Here is a 22,544-nt window from a genome sequence, read left to right as displayed (position 1 = left end):
AGAGGTGTCTTGGCCACATATCTTTACAGGTCACTGGTCACGTGAGATCTGAATTGGGATGGTGGCTGCACAGTGCAAAATGAAGTTGCTAACAGGAAAAATACAATGCTTTAAATACTGTGGAATTCTCTTGTAATAGCTTATAGCAGTGACCTCAGCATGGGATAGCGAGATGTTGAGAAGTAGTTGGCAAAGGCTTCTTGTGATGTTGAGCCTCCTCAGGGAACAGCTTCATTTGTATGCATGTCAGAACCAGCTGTTGGAGTTCCAACCTGGTGAAATCCCCTTGTAACAGAGCTCAGATTAACCGCTTAAACCAGGCTGCTGTCCTACCTGATGCCATAGAGGAGACCCTTGTACCTGCCAAGACCACCAGGCTCAGCCCATCCTGTCCCTCTGCTGCCCACCTTCACTCCCCATTTTGCCCCGTATTGCCCCAAAACCCAACCAAGCACCAAAACGCTGCGGGCAGGAGCTGGCCCAGCAGCTGAGCCCTGCGATAGCAGGTCTGTGGCTGCCCAGGGCGACTTCGCTTTATCTCGCTCTGACATCCCTTCCCCGTGCTGCACAGATCAGGCCGAGCAGACACCAATGGCAGAAATGAAAGAACATTGAGAGGGGAGCGGGACCTGTGCTGCTCTGTGCACCCACCAGGCTCCGGCTGGAACAGCGGGAGGTTTCCAGCAAAACCAGCGAATAAACAGGAGTGCTGATAAAGAACTGATTGAACAGCAAATCCAACCATCGTTGGGATATCTCCAAAAGAGGCTACTTTCCTCAGAATAGCATAAAATAAGAAAAGGGAACAGCAGGCAGTTGAATTCGCAGGCTTTCCCTTATTAAAAAAATCACCATTTATTACTAAATGAAAACAAACCCCCAGAAAGGCACTGAAATATAGCACAATTAGTGCTTGTATAGGACAAAGATGATAAGCAGCATTAACCTGACATTTCCAGTTTCCCTCTTGCAGTGTGACAACACCGGGGAGTAAATTTAGCAGTTACTTCTGTGCATCTGCGTGTAGTCGATGTGCTCAGAGGCGGCAGCGTGACGGAGCCGCCCTCCTGCAGCTGGAAAGCAGAAGTGGCTCCTTTACAATATGAGAGTAGTAGATACACAAACCACTCGTAGCCGTTATCTTTCACGTAGCTGAACAAAGTGAGAAAAACCCACGTCCGATGCAAAAGAAGTTTTTGCTAAAGAAAGTGCTTAAAGGACTGAAGATATTGATCAATCAGATCAATATGCACGGTAGCATGTGAAGCGCTGTAATTTCCTAAGAGAAATGGCCTCAGAACTTTGCAAGACAGGGAAGTGGGTATTTTGCATTCGGACAGCTTGCATGGGTGTTGCTGCAACCAGACGGCGCTACAGCCAGAAATTCCTGGTGATTTAAAGGAGCAGCTCAGCCCAGCAGAGAGATTGGGTTTTTTTTACAGCCCGTCCTGTGAGTCTGTGTATTTACGGTGGTTGTTATGGCAGCAGGTTGGTGTTGCTACTGAGAAAGGAAATGTGCAGTTGTGGAAACACCAAGTTGAAGGGGTTGTGCCATTACCGAGCTCCACCAGAAGTTCTGCATAAGCCCTGAGGGGTTTCCGAGGACCTGCAGATTCCCAGCCCCAAAACAGGCTGGGCAGACCAGTAGGGAATGATAAGTGGATTTGGGATGTTAGGAAATTCCCAAAAGAGAGAAAAACCCAGATGGGGGAAGGAATAGGAGAATTAGCACTCTCTTGTGTGATTTTCAATCAGTTTCTTGGAGTATCAAAACATATACATAAAAATGCGTTTTTAAAAATTGTGATATGTGGGACAGACTTGATCTGGCTTACGCTTTGCTTTAAAACAAAGACTAAGAGTCCTGACAAGTACAAGCATTGCCTGGGGGGCCTTAGAAATGACACAGGGAAGGGTTTGCATGCTTCATGCTTACAGCGCTATTTGTGTTCACGAAAGCCAACTATATATTTAGATGGGCGGGATCCCATTAAACTGTGTGGTTTGTCTACATCTGCAGCGAGACCGGAGGAAAAGCAGCATGTACCAGATGTCTTTGCAACCACGCAAGGAAAATGCAAATGGCAAGAAAGTGCAAATGCCTCCTCCCGAAATTTCTTCTGCTGTCACAGGAGAGCAGCCCCATCACGAATAAACCGCTTCGATACAGCTGACACTCACCCTTTTTATGGGTAAAAGAATCCTTTGTAACGGATGGGAAATCTGTTGTAGCAGTATTTCTGCCATGTCCGGCTTCTCCTGGCCGCCCATGACCGTGCTGGTGTGGAACAGGTTAATATTGGTGTTAGAGCATCACCTCTCGCTGCCGGGGCAAGGACAGGAGCCCCAGCACTCTTAAGGCTAAACGGTACAAAGTTCTCTCTTACTTTTCAATATGGAAAAGAAAGAGTAAAATCTGTAATAACGTGAGGACAAGGAAACAACTGATAAATGAAAATACATTTCATACGAAGCAAAGCTTTTTTTAAGAGGAGGTCGGTGCAGTCAAACCTGAGCTTTGAACCAGATGCCCAACCGGTGAAAAATGTAAATTATACAGAGAAATCTTATGAAAGAGAAGAAGGTGACAAAAAATATCACTCACTTCCACAAAATGATGCAATTTTAGACCGTTTTAAGTTTCCAAAGCAGTTGGCTTGCAGGAGGATGCCGGAGATCCCCATGTACTTTGGAAGGCACATGGATCCTTGTCTGGTCCCAGGAGAATAGTAGCTCTGGGTTTTGTACAAAGGTGCAACAAATCTGGATGCTGAGGGAGCGCAGCCCCTCGACACTGAAGACAAACAGGTGAAAACATGAAAACCACAGGTATAGGACTGAGGGGTAAGCAAGGACTCCCCTGAACTCCGAATGGGCCTCCAGGACTGACCTGGTGTCTTGGAGAAAGACACAGACTGGGAGGAGGAGATGGTATTTTGGAGTGACTTTTTATAAAGGCTGAGCTTCATTTCCCAGGTTAAAGCCTTCTTAGACAGCCAGATGCCATTTCCATGGGAAACTGAAACAATGAAAATCAAGGCGTGAAATCCCTCAGATGGCTTTTTCTAGAAATGGAATAAAGGAGCAAATTAGATTGGGAAATGTGGGATTTGATTCAGCGTAGAATTATTTCAACTCACTTTGGGGAGAAGGACTCTTTTCCATTTCTTTGGCTCCAAGTTTGACAGCTATGCTTTTCTCTAGAGCATAAAGAATAAGTATTACCAGGAGCCCTACGCTTTTCTTGCACAGACAATTCCTTACTCGCTTTAGCAGCATTGCATTTTTTCCCCTTTAAAAGTGCAGTATAACCTACACCTGCCACATCCTGGACTAAGCAATCACATTTTAAGTTGGTGCAAACTGAGCACTGAACTCATAATAAACACTAAACTCAGCTGAACCCACTTTTGCATTCAGGCGCCGCTCCACTCCAGACCCCGTTTATTTTGTCCGTGTTTGTACAGTGGATGCTCACGTTCCCAACGAGTTGGAATCCATAGTCACAGCTGTAAGTCACTGTTGAGTTATACACGAATTTTTCTACACCTTCGCCATCATGCTTTCCATTGGCAATTCGAGGAGGTGAAGAGCAGGTGATTACTGCAGGAAAGAAGGTATTGCAAAGAACTTCAGTAGTCATGAAAATGCAAAATGGTTCTTAAGAGTTCACCTGAGATTTTCAAAGAGAATAAACTATTTGGGCAACTGTAGATGAGTAACTAGTACTGGCTTCTGTCTCCATCATTTCCCTTTGCTTTGTGAAGTGTTTCTGTTGTCCTGCTGTTCTCCCTCTCACTCCAAGTGTCACAAAAATAAAGAGGCAACTTGCCATGCTGCGGCTCGCAGTTCCTTGAGATCTCATCCCGTCACCTTCATGAGAAAACAATGTTGATCTCATGGGAACAAAACTGTTGAAATACAGTGTCAGCAGCAAAATGAGTTGTTATCTCAGCTGCAGTGTTGGTGACGGATCTGCCACGTAATATCAACAAAAACAGTGTCTGAAGACAGGCTTAGACTAGACATTAGTGTGCAGGACGTACCAGAGAGAAGCCAAAAGTAAGGCTGGATTAATCTTACATTCACAAGTTGGACGTTTACTCCATTCCACATCGTTTCCTTTAAGTTGACACTGGATGAAATTGCTCCCAACTAATTTGTACCTAAGTGAAAATACACAATAGAAGAAAAATTTGTGCGACTATCCAGAAACAGAGAACAATTTTTTTTTTCCCCCATACCAGTATGATCAGGGGTGTAGAAAATGCAGTTTTAATGCAAGCAGGCATGCGGATATTATAGAAACTGGTTGACAGGAGATCCCCTCCACCTTGCTCTCTGTCAGGATCCTTGTTATTCTACTTTTAGACTCACTGCAGAGCATCTTCCATCGCAAGGATGGGAGAAGTCATGGCTGGTGGTGGTATCTGCAAATATTCACATGTAGGTACTGCAGGGACGATGCGGGGCAATAGGGATTTACCTTGCATTAAAGCAGCTTTTGGATTGGCTTGCTGGAAACTAATACATCTTTTGACATCTTTCCCAATCTCCAAATCACATCTTATTGTTCAAAAAAGAATCATTGTTTGGACAAGAATTCTACTATCTGACCTTGCCTAGATGGATAACGTTATCCCTCCACCCTGATGTGTATTTCCAAAGATGAATCGAACCCCTGAAGGGTGGGATGTGCTGTCACTTCCCCAGAGTCCATCCTAAGGGAATATCTGGAAGAAAAAAGCTCTGCTACATTTGAAGCAGCTGCAAAGACAGGCAGGACAAGCCAGATGGTGCCAGCTGGCTCCTCTAGGGACTGAGGAATACCAGCGGGGGTCTTAAGAGCTTAATTCTGCAAGTCAGTCCAGTGCATGTGTGCCCTGATTGAAAGCAGGCAGAAAGCGTGAGTCAGCTCACTGAGTGATGGAAAGTGTGTTTCATTGCAGTTTTCTAGCTGAACAGCATTGAATTGTAAAAATCCCAACCTAACCCCTTTTTTACTCAATATATCTCAAATATGTTACACTGAAATACTTTGAGTAACTTGTTTTGAAGTCTGTAGTTACAAACTGATGCTACGGGGATACCCTGAGGCAGTTAAATTGCCTCTGGGTGACGCTTGAAAGAAAAAAACAGCAATAAATTCAGAGCGCAGGCCCTTCCCTTCAGCTGTGTCTTATTCCTCCTCAGCCCAAAGCTGTAATTCAAGTGGAAAAAGCACTTGGAGTAACACCATATGGGTGATATATTGTGAAATATCAGCCCAGCCCGTGTCCACAGGTCCATCGCACTGAACCAGAGGTTGTATTCAGGGCATCACCCCACGACTCACCCGTCATCGCAGAACACGGTGGCTCTGGCACCAAACTGCAGGTCCGTGAGAGGGACCGTCCTGCCCCCCGGCAGCACTCCCGGCTCACCGCAGGATCTCCCTGCGAGAGGGAGGAATAAAAAAGGGACTTAGAGGGTTATACCCAAAGGTACCAATGTGTTTTATGTCCCACATGTGCCAGCTGAGCTGGCACGAGCCAGAATCAGCTGTAGGTGAAGGTGAGGATCCCCAAAAGTGCTCCACGCTCGCAGCAGTGAGCATCTCACAGCGGGGCAGAGGAGGGTATTTGTAGGGATATTTCCATTTCAATAGATGGGTGGTAAGTTACTCAAGTGCAAAAAATGTACTAAGGCCACATCAGCCTTATTTTGATATGGATTTCATCAAGAAATATGCTTTGTCTTAATTCTGAAGGTCAACGCTAGAATTGCAAATGGACATTTGTCCTGTGCATATGCCATGTCCAGATGCAAACATATTTCCTAACATGAAAATCAAAACAGATCTGTTCATGCCAGGAAAATTAGAAAAAACAACAACGAAGAATGCTATTGATACTCCTGCTGTTCAGCCTTAAATATTAACATCAAGGAACATGCACCTCGCTTTGTATTAAGCATGTAGCTGTTGGATAACAACCCACCGTTTGGGAGCAGGTACCTAAGCTGCTCCAAACCCCACACTGCTTTTTGGCAAGCGGAACAGAGATACTCACTCCTGCACAGCTCAGCAGCCTCCGACCACACCAGGTTTTCAAGGCAAGTGCTGGTGGGGGAACTTTGTGACGTGTTCTCATAGCCGGGGCGGCAAACATAGCTCACAGTGGTCCCAACAGGAAAGAAATTAATCCTCTCATCCGTCTTGGACAGGGCAGCAAACCGTAATCTTGTCGGGGCAGCACAGCTCCCTGGTGGTCAAGGAAAGTGAGTCTGAAAGGACACCCGTAGGGAAGCGTGCACAATAAACCTCAGCAATGCTCTTCTGGAAAAAGCTCCTCATGTTCTTGGCAGGTTACTTCTGTTTTCATAGCAGGCTGCTGCTCTGCTGAACGCATCTTTTGCAAAGCGCAGGTGAAGATGCGTGAGCTGCACAGTGAGCTGTTAGTAGGAAATAAGAAATTATGTGCATGCACCGTGGGGCAGTGCACGAGCATCCTGAGCTCCAGCCCCATCTGATGGAACCCCTTTATCACAGGCACGGGTCCTGCGCCCATCAGCAGCTCAGGGAAGCAGGTTTGTATCCCACCGGAGGGGCAGGTATATGAGGGGCAGCAATTTTCAGCCAAGCGAGAGGCAGGGGAGGGAGCTGTGTTTCAGAGAAAGGAGGTATTTACGGCCGCAGGGCTCGGGCAGCTTTGACCAGAGTGCGCCGGGCAGGCACTCCACCGTGTCCGACCTCCCGGGGATTTTGATGGCGCCTTCCACGCACGTGTACGTCACCCTGGATCCAACGGGGAAGCTGCTGGCGTGCTCGTCGCTGGACGGTCTGGCGTGGGCCATGCGAGGTGGGGGCCCACAGTCACCTGCAGCAGCAGAAGACCTCCCCAGGTGAGAACCCTGTTCAGTGACCCCGTCCCCAGTGAGCATCCCAAGAGGGTGGCTGGGCTGCTCCAGGCTTCCCCTCCAGGCAGGACTGCATGCATGAGAGCATCAAGCAATGGGTCCCCAGGCTTGGGGACGGTGGCATCACCACCCTGGCTGCCGAGCGGCAAAGTGGGAGCTGGGCAGGTCTTGCTGGTCCACCCCACACATCCCATGTCCCTGTACTCACCGCGAGCCACAGGTGTGCCCACGAGCCACAGCAAGGCCAGGAGCAGCGTGGGGTGGCCAGACCCCCGTGCCCTGGTGGGTGTCCTGCAGCTCAGGGTGCCTGGGTGCCTCCCCTGTCCTGGTGCTCTACACTTCATTGCAGCAGTTTCTGTGCTTCTCTGTGGAGCACCGTTAGCTCCACGGGGCTGATTCTGCAGCTGGGAGGAGATGCAGACAGCAGACTCCAAACCTCTGCAGCAGTGGAAACAGAACACCCACGATGCTAAACCCTCCGGTAAGGACAGGGACAGCAGTCGGGGTGGGGGACAACTGTCATCCACAGGCTTGGGTAAAGCCTCCTGGTCCTCCTGCCTCACCATAAGGGATGGGAGAATAACTCAACCTTTTTATTTGACCTGAGACTGGCAATGAGCACTGATTAGCACAATTTTACCAGTGCCAAATGATACTCAAGCAGCAAAAACCCCCACCCAGCCTCAAGCTGTATCCAGGGTAGGAAAATGCCTCCTTAGCTATTTGCTGGCAGGTAACACAACACAGATCTTCCATAAACAGAGTTAGTGAGGCAAAAAAACAAAAGCATTTTCCTCTTTGTTTGCTAATTTTTTCCTGATTGCCTGACCCATTTGTAATGAGAAATGGGTGTGAGCATAGACATCTGGATACTGACTAACACTCTGAAATATCCCGTCTGACATCAGTCAAGGCTACTCAAACACACATAACACTGAGTTCTTATTTGTGCTTATGGGTTTCGAGCCTTGCACAGGCAGATCAGACACTTTCTGTCTGCGGTCCCAGGTGGGCTCAATGTGGTGCCAGACCAAGAGGGTGCAGCTCTGATCTCCCTGTGACACTGGGAGAACTGGAGCGGGTCTGGGAGTACCTCTCATTGCAGATCTCCCCACTGGAATCTGCATTATCAAAGCATCTTTCTATATAAAGATGGGACCCCATAGGAAATCTGCCTAATTTACAGCCAGCGTGACAGACGACAAGACACCCGTAGTTACACCTCTATCTTTATTGTAATCCTGCAGGGCAGGAATAATTGCTGCGTCACAGAATGACAAACTAATCATCATTTATTGAAGAATAAGAACAATCTTTGCTGCTTGATTTGTTGTTGTGTGGGTTTTTTTTTTCCCTCTTCCTAATATAAAATGTGAAATAGCACATTTGTTAAATAGCAAATCAAGCTTATCAGATTTATGGAAAAGAGCAAAAATCCCTCTATGCTGCAGCATCCGGAATGACAAAAGCAATCTCCCCACACACTGGTTATTATTTCTCTGGCTATAGGCGTGTAAGCACAAACCATAAATTCACCAAGAGCTTCTCATGGATACTGTGACTATCAAAAGAAAGGTGATCATTACAGTGTGTTACAGGACTCACTAATTCAAGTTTCCTAGTTGCACCTTTAGTTTTTTAATCTCCAGAAGCAGTTTTTGTATTTCCAGCAGAGTTTTCACTTCTGCTATAGGCACACCGCATTCAAAGGTCATCTTAATGTAATGAACCTCTTCACATACATCAGCATCATCTTCCTCCTGTTAAAAAGTAAAACAACACAAACAAAACCCAGAAAAAGGCATTTAAGACTGAACTGCAAATGAAGAGCCACCCACTCCTCCGTCCCATTTGCCATGAGCTGCATCACTCATTAGTACCATAAAGCAAAAGCTTTTAAAAAGTTCAAGCAGTTATTTTTCTGTATTAGAAGCCAGGCAGCATCCATCCAGGAGCTCAGCCAGACCGTGGTACTTACACACGTGGGCAACGGCGTCCAGTTGCCATCAGGCAAACACGTGGCTGTCCTGGAGTCTTCTAAAGACGTGTTTCCATCGTTTGAAAAGTGGTATCCCTGAAGGCATTCGAAAGTAACAGTCGCATTTGTTGGGTACCACGCTTTACCATTCAAAGTGCTTTTCAGCCTTCCATTGGGCACTTGTGGTCGTGGACACAGAACTGAAAGCAAAGCCCACAGCAGAAAGCAACTCAGCAGGAGGGTCATCATAATGCAGGTAGGAAAAAAAACCCACAACCTAAGAAATTTGTGAAGGCTGAGCCAGTGCAGGTGAACTTAAAACTGAGCTGTTTTAGTGCCTCCCTTACACAGGACTATCAAGAAAAATTCAGCTATTGTCTGGTAAGCATCAGCTTTGGGGAGTTTGGCTCTTCTGCAAAGAGGTGGAGGCACTAGAGGAGCCCTGAGGACAGACACAGCTACACGATGTTGCACCCCAACATCTCTGCACCATCACCCGGGCTGCTGATTCAGCTCCTGACTGGTACCCACCTGGCTGGCAAGTGGGCAGGGGAGGGTGCCAGGTGCCATCGGCCAGGCACCAGCTCTCGGCATCACCCCGCAGCACAAAGCCTTCGTCACAGGAGAACTGCACGGCCGCCCCGTAGGGAAAGGTGAACCTCTGTGGAGTCATCCTGCCCCTTTGCACCACGGGCCTGGGACACCGGACCACTGTGGGGAGAGAGCGGCGAGGAGAGCGGTGGGTTGGACTGCTGCCCTTCCCCAGGGACCAGGGGGAACTAGGACACAAGGTAGAAATTGTTGCTCCTGAGGGTGGTGAGAGCCTGGCCCAGGTTCCCAGAGAGGTGGTGGATGAACCATCCCTGGAGACATCCCAGGCCAGGCTGGACGGGGCTCTGAGTGACCTGAGCTGGTGAAGATGTCCCTGCTCATGGCAGGGGTGGCACTGGATGAGCTTGGAAATTCCCTTCCAACCAAAACTATTCCTTAATTCCCAACCACCTGCTGGTCATCAATGTAGGAGGACCAGAGTCTACTATTTCCACATGGATCACCTCCAGTCCAGAGCTGTCAAGCCTGCAAAGCAGCCTGCAGAAGAAGCAGGATCTCCCGGCAGCCCTGCTCACTTGTAATCCCATTGTGCTGGGTGTTAACATTGCACCTGGTCCTGGCTTCAGTCCGATCCTGTGCAGGAGAAATGACTCACCCCTGCACTCTGGAGCTGGTCCACTCCATGTCAGGTTCACCCCATCCTCAGAGGTGCAGTAGATGGACTCGTCGCCAATGAGGGACAGCCCAGTGGCACAGCTGTACTTCACCTCTGTGCCGTAGTGGAACTGCTCCTGTCCCAAGCCAGAGTGCTGCCCGTTGCCAATTTTTGGAGGGGGACCACAAACTATGTGAGAACAGAGAAAGGAAAAATGAAGATTTTCCTCCTTCAGTCAGGGAGACAAAAGTGCAGGGAAGTAACAGGAGAAGGCTGTTCTCGAGGTTTATAGGGTTGCTCTACTCAAAGATCTCATCGCTTCTCACCTGCTTTGGCCCTGGCTCTACCAGCATTCCCAGACTGATTTAGGGAACCAGCCCAGCACGGCACAGCCCCGATACCACAGCAATTGTCCCCACACCTTCCCCTTCAGCTGGCCTTCCCTTACCCCCTCCTCTTTTCCACGAGAAATGATCCTGCTCATAAACTGCGTCAGGGACGCTTGACTATCATAAACCCCTTAAACAGTCCTGCGAGAAAACCGCTGCAAGTCCCATTACTCAACATTTAATCACTTACAGTTTTGATAGAAAATTAACACATTAAAGCCGTTTAATGTCGTGACTTAGACCCCATTTTCTAATGCCACCTTCTCCGAGAAGCGATGGTCGGGTTATGTGATTTTCTCACTGCTGTTTCCACCCGCTGCAAAGATGCGATTCCCAACACCCACCGCCCTCACACCGTTCACGCTCACCCTTGTCGCAGTACGGCACGGCGGGTCTCCACATCCCATCAGACGAGCACTGGATCCTCTGCCCGCCCCTCAGCACGTAGCCAAAGTCACACTGAAATTCCACCTGCTGCCCAAAGGTGTATTCGGCTTTCCTGGGGCTGAGCTCTCTCCCATGGAGGATAATGGGGCTGGGACACCGCACCTCTGGGGAACATCAGCATCAGAAAGAATGGCCATGGGTTGGGTTGGGGAGGACAACAGGACACATTCACATGGGGTGTCTTCCCACAGTGGTGCCTTGCTGACCCAAAGAACCTGCCAGGCAGCCTGTTAATGCTGACAGACATCTCTAACCGTGCTTAGGGATGGTAATTATGTGATAACAACCATTTCTTTTGGAAGAATGATCTGAGCCCTGTGATTAGCTATAAATTGTGCTGAAGGGATGATATGTGATGAGCTGCATCACTGCATCATTGAACAGCTAAATAATGAGCATGAGTGGCAGTTATTTCTCTTCAGCCATGCTGCCCTTTGAACAGCAAAATTATTATTAGTGAGAGCCAAAGCGCTGCTCAATGAAGTCCCTATGGCACAGCACCACTAGCGGGTATTTTGAAAACTATGTTATTTCCACATCATTACATTGATGCTTTGTTGCTACAGCGAAGGAAATATTGTACTTACGCTGGCAAAGCTTTGGGATTGTGGACCATGTGAAATTTTTAAGGCAAGTAGTTATTGGAGAGACGTCGGGGAGCAAAGTGTATCCAGATCTGCAGAAGTAGATCACATTTGTCCCCACTGGAAACTCGCGCTGAGGGTTTCGGTCCGCGTAGTCGATGGGAGGAGGGTAGGGACAGTGACCTGGTGCCAGAGCAGGGGACAATACAGGCACTCAGAGCAGGGAGGGCTCTCCCATAGGCCCGCCAGGGACTAAATACAAGCAGGTAATTATATATGAGGGACAAGGAAAGGAGAAAAGGGATGCGTGCGTACCTAGGGTGCAGGCGGGTGTCCGTGGGTACCATCTGCCGTTGGCCATGCACCGCAGGGTGCTGGTACCCACGGAGCTGTAGCTGGTACCCATGGGGATGTAGCCAGCATCACACTCCAGCGTGGCTGTGCTGCCGTAGGTGATGTTCTGGGCAGGCTTCAGCTGTCCATGTGGGATATCTGGGACGGTACACTGACCCTCTGTGGATCACCAAACAAACAGGGCTTTTCAGGGCAATTCTAACTGAGCGCAGCTGCAGTGAGCAACTGTCACTGCACCTGCATCTGCTAAGTAGGACAAGATGAATCAGTTTAGCAAATGCGGCAAGAGAGCCAGAGAGATTAGGAGTTAAGAAGCATGCTTGAGCTTATGTTTTATGTTTTTAAGAGAGGTACAGTGTGCATCTCTTAAAAACATTCCTCGTTCATACTCTGGTACAGCAGCAACCCAGGAGGCATCGTCACACCTGCACTGTGCTCGGGCAGCACTGGCGATGCTGCTTTTGATACTGGTACCCACGGGAAGAACATCTTTGGACTTGCACATGTCTTGCACAGGTCCCAGCGTAGGTACTGGATCATGGGTATTAAGTATTATGTTTCCGATTGGGACAACGCACTTCTGAGAACCACCGTGAATTTAAAAAAAAATAATAAAATAGAATAAAAAGTGTGCAAAGGCCGTGCTGGCAGCCAGGGGGCAGCAGCCGCCTCTGCAGGGAGAAGTTTCTCAAAAGGCCAGTTTTTAAAGGAACTATCGACTTTCAGACAGAAACTGAGAGTTATTGCCCTTCCTAGAGACAGTCATTAGTCAGCAGACCCCCAGTTCTGTGCTGAAGCCAGCCTGCGGGATGCAGGACAGTTCACCAGCTGCTTTCAGCACGTCCATCATTTGCCTCATGGCTTCAGCATCAACCTCAGTATCAACCCAATACCGCTCAAATTGCTAATGATGACCTTTTTAATCAAATTGTAATTAAATGGTAAAAACTATTACCCATCTAATTGACTTTCCCCATCTTACCACCATCCTCATCTTGAGCCCCTGACCATAAGGACATTCTCCGACTCCAGGAACAACTTATCAGTTACTGCACGGATGACGGAGGCAAAGGGTGATTTATATTCCCTGCGACGCAAGTTCTGAAGTCTGGATCAGGAGAAGTCCTGCAAACAAGTAACCTGGCCCTGGAGACAAGCTTGTGGCCTCTGAGCCAGCTGTACTTAACACCAGTGCCAGGGGGACCTGTGACCCAACACAAGACTTTGAAAAGCATTAGGAATGTTGAGAGGCTCTTTGGAAGTACCTAGAGGTGCAGGTGAAGAGAACTAGGCAATTAGCAGCATCCCCAAGCTGAGATCATCCCGAGAACATCAGGCACTGAAAGAGGGTAGCAGCGACTTTGGCCAGAGGAAGGTCACCCGCTGAGTTTTACTGCTTGTTACATATTTGATCTGCAAGCAAAGCAGAGAGACAGAAGCGAAGAAAACGAGCAGAGGAGTGACACTCACCGAGACTCCCAGCCGGCTGCAGCACCAGCATCGCCACGGCCAGGAGCTGCCCTGGATGGCGGAGAAACACCAGCATGGTGCGAGAGCTGCTGTGGGAAGGCGAGAGCCTCTCCCCGACGAGAACCCGCTGCTGGGGAAGGGGAAGCGGCTGTGGGAAGTTGGGGACAGGCCAGACGAGCCACAGTGACGCTGCCACCCCCCAGCCCTTCTGACCTCCCCGAGCTCTCCGGCGAGGATGTGCTACAGGGAAGAATGCTGCTCTGTCTTCATCCCCGGCAGGGACAGCAGGAATAAAGCTATTTTACAGCTGGAACAGCTCTGCAGCATCTCGGCCTCACTTCTGAAGCACAAGGAGCTGCTGATCAGTGCTGCGCATTCACTTTGCATCTTCACCCCAGGACAGGCTGCTGCACAAACACCCCCACACTGCGCTCAGGGAATAGCAGCCCTCTGTGCCTAATCAAGCAATAATTATTGAAGCACCTCTTCCCTTTACTACATACAGAATGATTAAAAGGCAGACACAGCTGGCATTACAGTTGCAGCTTTATTATAATCTCATGGTGAAGGAGTACTGGTCTGATCACAAGATGCATGCTAGCAGAGCGCTTCCCTTTTGCTGGACGTTGCAGAAACAATTCAGCTGCTTCTCTCTTTACAGTTTTATTTCCAACAACTGCTCCCTGTGCACACACAAAGATGGGCACCGCCATGGCCTCAGATATATCCGTTCTGCTTGGGAAGAAAACCTAGCTTTTTGTTTTGCTGGAAAACAGGCTTTGAAGTTTTCTTCATCGTGCCTGTTCTGAAGGTCACAGTGAATTAGGTGGTTAATTGCTTGTTCACAATAATGAATGCAACATATGTGAACCCAGTGGCGCTGGGCTGTACTGGATTGCAGCTGAAGAGGTGCAGCAGATGTGGATGAGTTGGGCTGGTGGCTCTTGCCACACACGTGCCCGTCTGTACAGCGGCTGCACAGCTCCAACAACAAGTTACTGTCCACTCAGTTCCTTTCCAGCTGCGCACTCATCAGAACAAACATGTCTAAATGTAAAGCTTTAAAATGTATACAGTGATGTACTAAACCTAACCCAGTGAGCTCTAACAGAATGAGCCAAATGAAGTCACTTTCTGACTCCCCATATGACCAAATCTGTTCCTTGACTGATTGATATATTTTGTTCTGGTTACTTAAGTTTTAGTACAAATTACAAAGCCACAAAAAAAAAAATCCTTAGCATGATTATTCAACATGCAAAGAGGATGGTTCTCATGATACCAGTAACGATGGTCAGCCGTATGCTATGGTTCTTAGCTCCTTTTCCAGTTTCCGGATTTCCAGGTAGAGTTTCTGGACCTCCAGCAGAGTTTTCAGTTCTGTCAGTGGAACTCCACACTGGAAAGTTTCCCTAATTTGAAGAATCTTCTCACATGTATCATGGTTTTTCTTTAAAAGAACCAGAAGAGAAGGCATGAGACTCTGCTGCAGGGACCTGTGTGCTGAGCATCCTCCTCCCACTGCAGCCCCTCAGTCAGGCCAGCCCTACCATAATGAAGCACCACATTAATTAAGTCAGACCAGGCTATGCAAGACTATAAATGGAGCAAGATACAGAAAGTCTGGACTTGGGTGGTACTTACACACGTGGGCGGTGGTATCCAAGTGCCGTTAGCTGAGCAGGTAGCTACTGATCGATAGCCATCAAGTCTGCAGTAGAAGGACAGATTTTCGTTCACCTCGTACCATAATTTAGGAGAGGAAATTGTTAGGTCCTCCTGTCTCGGCTGGGGACACCGAACTGAAAGGAAAACGCATATCAACAAATATTATAATGGGAGGAGATGGAAGAAAGAAATCCCCTGCAAATTCCACCTGTTGCTGGTCATTGAAAGGAGCAGCAACCCCTGATCCATGCAAAGCAACTGCGGGGCACCTGCCCGGCTCGGGTACCCACCTGGCTGGCAAGTGGGCAGGGGAGGGTGCCAGGTGCCATCGGCCAGGCACCAGCTCTCGGCATCGCCCCGCAGCACAAAGCCTTCGTCACAGGAGAACCGCACGGCCACCCCGTAGGGAAAGGTGAACCTCTGTGGAGTCATCCTGCCCCTTTGCACCACGGGCTTGGGGCACCGGACCACTGTGGGGAGAGAGCGGAGGGGACAGCGGTGGGTTGGGCTGCTGCCCTTCCCCAGGGACCAAGGGGAACTAGGACACAAGGTAGAAATCGTTGCTCCTGAGGGTGGTGAGAGCCTGGCCCAGGTTCCCAGAGAGGTGGTGGATGAACCATCCCTGGAGACATCCCAGGCCAGGCTGGACGGGGCTCTGAGCAACCTGAGCTGGTGAAGATGTCCCTGCTCATGGCAGGGATGGGATGGGGGAGCTGGGAAGGAGAAACGACTCACCCCTGCACTCCGGGGCTGGTCCGCTCCACGTCAGGTTCACCCCATCTTCAGAGGTGCAGTAGATGGGGTTGTCCCCAACGAGGGACAGCCCCTCGGCACAGCTGTACCTCACCTCCGTGCCATAGGAGAACTGATCCCGTCCCAAGCCAGAGTGCTGCCCGTTGGTAATCTGTGGAGGAGGACCACAGACTAGGGAATAAAGAGAATTGAGATGAAAAGAGTGAGAATCAGGGAAATCCATACAAGAGTTATCATATTTGCAGCAAGGCAAATTGACACCAAGTCGCTGCCTGGCTCCTCGCCTCTGACACCAGCTCAGGTCTCCCACTGCTTGCTCAGCTCCCACCTGGGTCACATCTCCAGGGAGAGGACACCTGAACACCTTCCGCCCACAAGCCTGTGATCACCATCCCATTCCCCAGAAGCATCTGCTGATGGCAGGTCACCTACTGACTGATGCTTCTGAACACTGATGCTTGATTTCTTCCCAGCGCTGGGTTACACGTACCTTTGTCACAGAACGGTAACGGGGGATTCCAGCTCTCACCAGCTTGACACTCAATGGAGTCCTGGCCCCTGAGGGCATAACCTTCATCACACGCCAGCCTCACTCGGGTCCCAACTGTGTAGTCATCTTTGCTTTTATAAACCTCTTTTCCATGAGCAGTATCTGGCTTTGGGCAACGAGGTGCTAGCAACAATGGGAAATAAAGGATGTCATGTGTTTTCAGAAAGAACTCCAGGGAAGATGCTTTCTATGGAGAAGACAGTTATCAAAAACACCTGAACCCTAGGAAAAAAGGTGACTTGTCATCCAGATGGAGGTCTCAAAGCTTCCTTTGTACCTCAAGGAGTTTCTGCTTCTACAATCAGGAGGCTAAAACCTCATACATTTTCCACAGCAATCCCCAGGCAATAAAATGATCCATCTGGATCTCTTCCTGCTTATTTCTTCCAAGTTAACACAGCAGGACTAGATCTGGCGACACATGGCGGTGTATCCTGCTATTACCATCATCTAAGGCCACATGTAGATTTTTCTGCAAATGTCAGCAGACAACTACATCGTACAGAGTGACCCAAACCTTTGCAGTCAAAAACTGGTAGTCACTAAGTCAACATGCTTCACCAGCTCTTACGTACTTTCAGTACACTCTGGTGCTGCTGGATCCCATCTACCATCGCTTGTACATTGAAGCACAACGTTACCACCATGACCTTTGAAAGCGTAGCCATCGTTACATGTAATTTCAAGTCTGTATCCATACACATAACTGTCTTTATCTTCCCACAGATATAAGGGCTTGCCATTCTTGATGCCTGGATTTGCACAACGAATTCCTGGGAAACATCAAACATTTGCAAGCGTGAAACCGCAGCAAAGCCATCTGGATGATGACAGATTCATTGTAAACAGGAGGATGAATGCTTTGTAAGACAAAGACACATCACAATGCTAAATGTGCCCCAACATCTTCCCTGGGTGCTCCTGGGGACAGGGTATTTGCAAGGGTCTCTGCAACTACAGCCTCCCCTTGGATGGAGCAAGGGGCTCTCAACACCACAGTGATTTTTTCCACAGGTTTAAGGGACTTGAAGGCATAGGTGGTAAATAAAGCACAGAAAACATTGTGGCTGGGAAACAAATCAAAGGAGTTTGAGTGTCACAGCAAAGACCAGGGACATGCCAAGCTGGGCACCCAGAGCATCCTCATATCTCGCCCACCCTGTGATCTGCACAACAGCAAATCACAAACAGTCTCTTCATTTGGTAATGATTTTGCCAAATTACAAGGGTAAATAAACCAAAGGAACATACACTTACTTTCGCAAGGAGGTGGAGTTTCGGTCCATGTAAAATCCGGCAGACACTTGATGTGCCGGGTGGTTTCTCCAGGGCTGAACTGGTGGCCCTCCCAGCACTCGTAGGTAATGATGGTTTCCACAGGAAACAAATTGCCAGCAAGTTTTGCTTTAACGGCATTTTCAACATCTGGAGGGTCAGTACAGCTACCTAAGAATGAAACAGCAATTTAAGGACATTGCCAGAGATAAATCAGTGAGCCCCATAGTGATAAGAGAGAATCTGGGGAAGAATCATGGGCTCACATTGTTCTTTCTGGAATCCAGTTAATTGTCTGAGTTCAGTAACGCTAAAGAGTGAATGCAAAGGAGACAAATGAAAACTTATGAATAATTTTGGAATGTATGGTAATTTTTGCTGTTATTAGAAATTACATCTCATTATAAAGTTTATACTACGTGAGGCTCTACCAACAAGCTTTAGAAATATTAAGTATAGAAGGGTTAATTTAGGCTCTTTGAATCCTACTGAGAAATGCTCACTAGCTTGAACAGGGCAAGGTTTTATTCTCTATGCCCCCAAGTGATAAATTCCTAAAGCCACCTGTGTGCTACAGGGGGATTAGCTGAAAACGAACAAACAAAACCCAAAAAACCACAACCAAAACCCACCACCACCGCACTTACTGAGCTGACAGCGCGGCAGCGGAGGGTCCCAGAGGCCGTTTTCTTGGCAGGTGGACGTGTCGCTGCCGTTCATGGCGTAGCGAAAATTGCAGTCGAAGACGACGGTGTCTCTGTAGGTGTAGGCAGCGCGGTACCCGCTCAGCAGCTCCCCGTGCTCCACGCTCGGCTGCTCACAGTTCACCACTGTGCAGGGAAAGCGCCACCGCTTAGGAAACCAGCGGTTATGCTCAAGAGGGGAGTGAGGGTATTAAAAGCACACTTGTAGCATAAGATGCGTTCACCAAAAAGAGGTTGAAAATGGACTAGGCGATGTAGCACGCTGATGTGATATTTTTGAACTCCTTACTCCTTATTATAGTGTTCTTTTATTTCATAGGATCACAGAATCATTTTGGTTGGGAGAGACTCTCAAGATCATCGAGTCCAACCGTTTCCCCACCCCTGGCACTGCCACATGTCCTGAGAACCTCATCTCTGTTCAACCCTCCAGGGATGGTGACTCCACCACTGCCCTGGGCAGCCTGTTCCAAAAGTGTTTCACAGTTTTCATTAAGGCAAAACATAAAAAGAACCTAGAAAAGGCAACAGGTATCACAGCAGCTTTCCACATTCTTTGCAGGCATTAAGTTTTATGCAGGCTGGCAAGAGGCATCGTCTGCTCTGCAACCACTAATAAAATCCCACTCCTATGTCCCTGGTGACTTGGTGACCACAAGCAGACATGGTCCCTGCAATGGGAGATCCAAAATCCTGTCCCTGCTACCAACTAGGTCTCATCTGCAACAGGTAATTCCAGCAACATCAAGGAGATAGACAGCTCCAAGAAAGAGAACAGCTTTAGCAGACTGGGCTGTTGGCTGATGCTGCTGCAGAACCCTGCTGAGTGTGCAAATGTGCTTGGAGCAGCTCACCTTTGCACTCCGGGGCTGCCTTGCTCCAGACACCATTGAGGTTATCTGTGGTTGTACAGAAAATAGAGTCGTCTCCCACCAGCGAGAAAGGTGCCTCTCCCCTTTTGACAGGATGGCACCGGTAAGTCACGGATGCTCCATATTCAAAATGGTCTTTGCCAGCTCCGCTGTGCTCTCCATTAGCTATTTCTGGAGGGGGTGGACACGGTATTGCTGGGGAAGCAGGAGGAGAAATGGTAGGGAGAGGGAAGAACAAGAGAGAAAGAACTTAATTCATTCTGAACCAAAGGTCTGGTAAGAAAAAAAATGGCAACATGAGATGCCAGAAGGGTCAGAAATGAAAATGAAGGGCAGCGCTCTGCACACCAGAACGATGCAGGAAGAACAATACCAAGAAAGAATTATCTTTCAGGCCCCAGCATGCATCGACCCGCTGAAATCCTCAGCAGGGCAATGCGATGGCCTCTTTACCCATCCACAGTAACATTTGAGCAGGAGATAATTAAGGAACTCTACTTACGCTCACAGATGGGAATATCTCTGTCCCATGTAATAGCCCCATTTTTAATCACACATTGAATTTGAGAATCTCCAATCAGCCTGTACCTGTGTGAAATAGAGGAGAGGGAATTATTGACAAGCTCAGCCTTGAAGTATTACGTATAGCATCACCATCAGGATGGTTTTGGCTTAGTTATCATAATTACAGCTGATCAGAAATTTGCCATCAATGATGTTTTTTCAATGACATACTGGCTTTTGACAAAAATATATTTTTAATTAAAAAAATAGGTGGTTTCTAAGGAAAAATATCTATCACTACAGCTCTGGGCTTGGCATTGATGTCTTTTCTTCAAAAAGATACTGGAATACTAGACACGGTTTAGAGAGGGCCAGAAGAGCAAACTGGAGTTTGGAAAGAACTGCCTCAAAGTATGGGATTAAGAAAACTCAGTCTTAAAACTCTCAAAGGAAAGGTATTTCAATCACAGCCTGCAATCACCTACACTCATAAGGCTTCTGACAGCACACGCTTTAATCTAGAGGGGAAAAAACTTCTGAGAAATGGCTGGGGAAGAAGAGAACCTGAGCCCCGAGTGCTCCTGGCTTACCCAGTGTTGCAGGTGAAGTTCACTGATGAACCAAAAGCGAATCTTTCTGTTAGGACGAGTCTGCCGTTGGCCGGCTCTCCAGGGTAGCTGCACGGCTTCGCTGGGGGACCACAGCACTGGAGTTAGTTCTTATCTCAGCTTCTTGAAAAATGGGGGAAAATGCAGCAGGGAAGCAGAAGGCTTCTCCAATATTGAGTAAGGGGGTGGACCAGAGACCTCCAGATTTCCCCTCCAACCCTAAATTATTCCATGCTGTTAAGATGTGCATCATGACCTGCAGGCAGCCTCTGCATTCTTAGCGGGGTTTTGCAGTAACCCTGGCAAGCAGAGTGTTTCTTCACATATAAAGGATTCTCCTACTTAAGTTTGAGATATTTGGTTTTTAACCAAGAGTTACAAAGAGCCTGAGCAGAAGAACATCCTTTGAAACAGCAAAAACAGCCAGAATCAAAGCAGATTTCAGCTTTTGCCATCATTGCCAGTGCTTAGCGGAATGCAATACATCTCCCGCCATCCCGTGGGGTCACTTTGGATGTTGCTGCAACAAAATGAGCTGACAGCATCGGCGAATAAAAACCAAAATCAAAAGTCAACCCCAAATATACTCACGTATACAGAACTCCATTGATCCGTGCCATCTACTGTTTCGTCCACAAACGAGGGTGTTTGGGACATTAAGATTTCTCATGTAACCTGGACGGCAGGTGTATTCCACCCTTAAACCATAGGGAAATGCGGTCATGCCCTGGTATCGCTCTTTGAGTTCTGCAGATGGGAGACGCGGTGGAACATCACAGGCACCTACCAATGGAAACTCCATCAGAAAAACACTAGGAGGAAAAGCAGGGGGGGTTCAGACCTGATTTACTCTGAAGGCAGAGGAAGAAGGGGCAAGGGGAGGAAGGGTCAAGGGGAAGAAGGATTCTGATCACAAAGATTTACAACGTTCTTGAAACACAAAGCAACAAGGAATAGAGAAGCATCCAAGTCTTGGGAACCCCAGGAGAAGGTTTTCCTTTGAAGAACCTTAGTTCATCCCAACAGACTTGCTCACTTACTCTGGACGGCCACAACAAGAGCAGCAACAAGAAACAACCCAAGGACAGCGGTGCAGTCCCTCTGCCTCCCCAGCTCCAAATCCAGCATCCTCCTTTATTCCAGCCTCCCTGTTTGAAAAGAAAGAAAGATTAACAGCTCCACTCAGACCATAGCAGAAATATTTTGTAGCTTGTCAGGTTTGACTTAAAAACACTGCATTGCCAACATAGCCTTCTTCCTGGCCAACCAGCCAAGTTAATACCTGCGGGGCCATGAGTTTATCTAGGTCTTTTGGAATAAAGTGCCCTGAAACTTATCTTATGGGTAAAATGTTTTGTTTGCATAATAAATCTCTTGGAAGCAAATTCATAGCCAGATGAAATTCTGCCAGCAACAATAATGTCCCATAACAATAATTATATGAAGAGAGAGAGAGAAGTATCTAACCAGAGAGATACAATGGTTTCGTGCAAATAACATCAACTGGAGTAAAACTACAAAGCTAACAAGTCATTCAGGAGACCGATGTGCTTTACAAAATGAAATTTAAGTGCGATTTGAACTAACCTGGCACCCCTAGAGATCAGATCCCTGACTTTGTTATCCCAGATCATCACTTATGAGCCTAAACGCTCCAAGCACCCACCTTCTTCCTGGGAATAAGCATCTTTCTTGATGCTGTCTGCCCCAAACCTTACTCTCCTCACTGCTGTTTCATTCCTCTGGATTTCCTTCAATCCTTATTACAGCTCTGGGCTTCATTTGATTTAATTTACTAATCTTTGTAGCTGCTCGAGTTGCAAGAAAGTTCCAGAAAGACCAACATTGCCTAACACCGTATTGCTCGAAGGCATCTTACCTGGAGGTCCAGCAGCAGCAGATGGGGAGACCCGACGTGTTCGGCTCTTGAAAGATAAAGCGATGATTGTCGTTGTCCACTCCCCCCAGCTCCAGCACCAAAGCCCTAAAGGAGGAGTCACCACCCGCCTACACGCTCACATATGGCTCCACGCGGAAAAGTCGAATTCTGCAGAAAACCAGAGTTGTGCCAGTTGACCCATAAATCATTAACTCCACCTCTGAGCGAGAAGGAAGTAGTTTATTCAACCCACAAAGTGAAACACTAGAAAAACTGAATGCAACCCAAGCCGATGTTGAAATTGTTTGCTTTCTGTGTGGAGCTGCCAACTCTTTGCTGAAACAATCCTTGGTGAGCAGCACGCTGCCCATTCCACCGGGGTAGACTCCTCAAGAGGACTGTTCC

General features: G+C 48.0%; 3 protein-coding genes across 3 annotated transcripts; all 3 read right to left on the bottom strand.

The window, feature by feature from the left end:
- Positions 1-2,186: 2,186 nt before the first annotated feature.
- Positions 2,187-7,241, bottom strand: LOC308048885 (complement decay-accelerating factor-like; the record flags this gene model as incomplete). The annotated part of the gene is made up of 10 exons (XM_080358214.1): positions 2,187-2,278; positions 2,606-2,794; positions 2,891-3,019; positions 3,141-3,200; positions 3,409-3,603; positions 4,084-4,166; positions 5,336-5,435; positions 6,051-6,242; positions 6,669-6,857; positions 7,106-7,241. 10 exons carry the CDS (start codon positions 7,239-7,241, stop codon positions 2,187-2,189), a joined length of 1,365 nt encoding a protein of 454 aa, XP_080214340.1.
- Positions 7,242-8,501: 1,260 nt separating this feature from the next.
- Positions 8,502-13,402, bottom strand: LOC308048883 (membrane cofactor protein-like; the record flags this gene model as incomplete). The annotated part of the gene is made up of 8 exons (XM_080358212.1): positions 8,502-8,657; positions 8,876-9,075; positions 9,407-9,586; positions 10,083-10,271; positions 10,840-11,022; positions 11,506-11,685; positions 11,818-12,015; positions 13,327-13,402. 8 exons carry the CDS (start codon positions 13,400-13,402, stop codon positions 8,502-8,504), a joined length of 1,362 nt encoding a protein of 453 aa, XP_080214338.1.
- Positions 13,403-14,208: 806 nt separating this feature from the next.
- LOC308048882 (complement component receptor 1-like protein) lies at positions 14,209-21,388 on the bottom strand (the record flags this gene model as incomplete). The annotated part of the gene is made up of 13 exons (XM_080358211.1): positions 14,209-14,776; positions 14,971-15,128; positions 15,285-15,464; positions 15,730-15,918; positions 16,238-16,420; positions 16,873-17,070; positions 17,555-17,743; positions 18,220-18,402; positions 19,131-19,343; positions 19,651-19,736; positions 20,243-20,342; positions 20,852-21,043; positions 21,301-21,388. 13 exons carry the CDS (start codon positions 21,386-21,388, stop codon positions 14,621-14,623), a joined length of 2,115 nt encoding a protein of 704 aa, XP_080214337.1. The 3' UTR covers positions 14,209-14,620.
- Between the last annotated feature and the right edge of the window lie 1,156 nt (positions 21,389-22,544).

Source organism: Nesoenas mayeri (genome assembly GCF_963082525.1).
Source record: "Nesoenas mayeri genome assembly, chromosome: 23".
NCBI classification, from domain to species: Eukaryota; Metazoa; Chordata; class Aves; order Columbiformes; family Columbidae; genus Nesoenas; species Nesoenas mayeri.
Note: the sequence above shows the minus strand (reverse complement) of the source record. Positions and strands in the feature narration are given on the sequence as shown.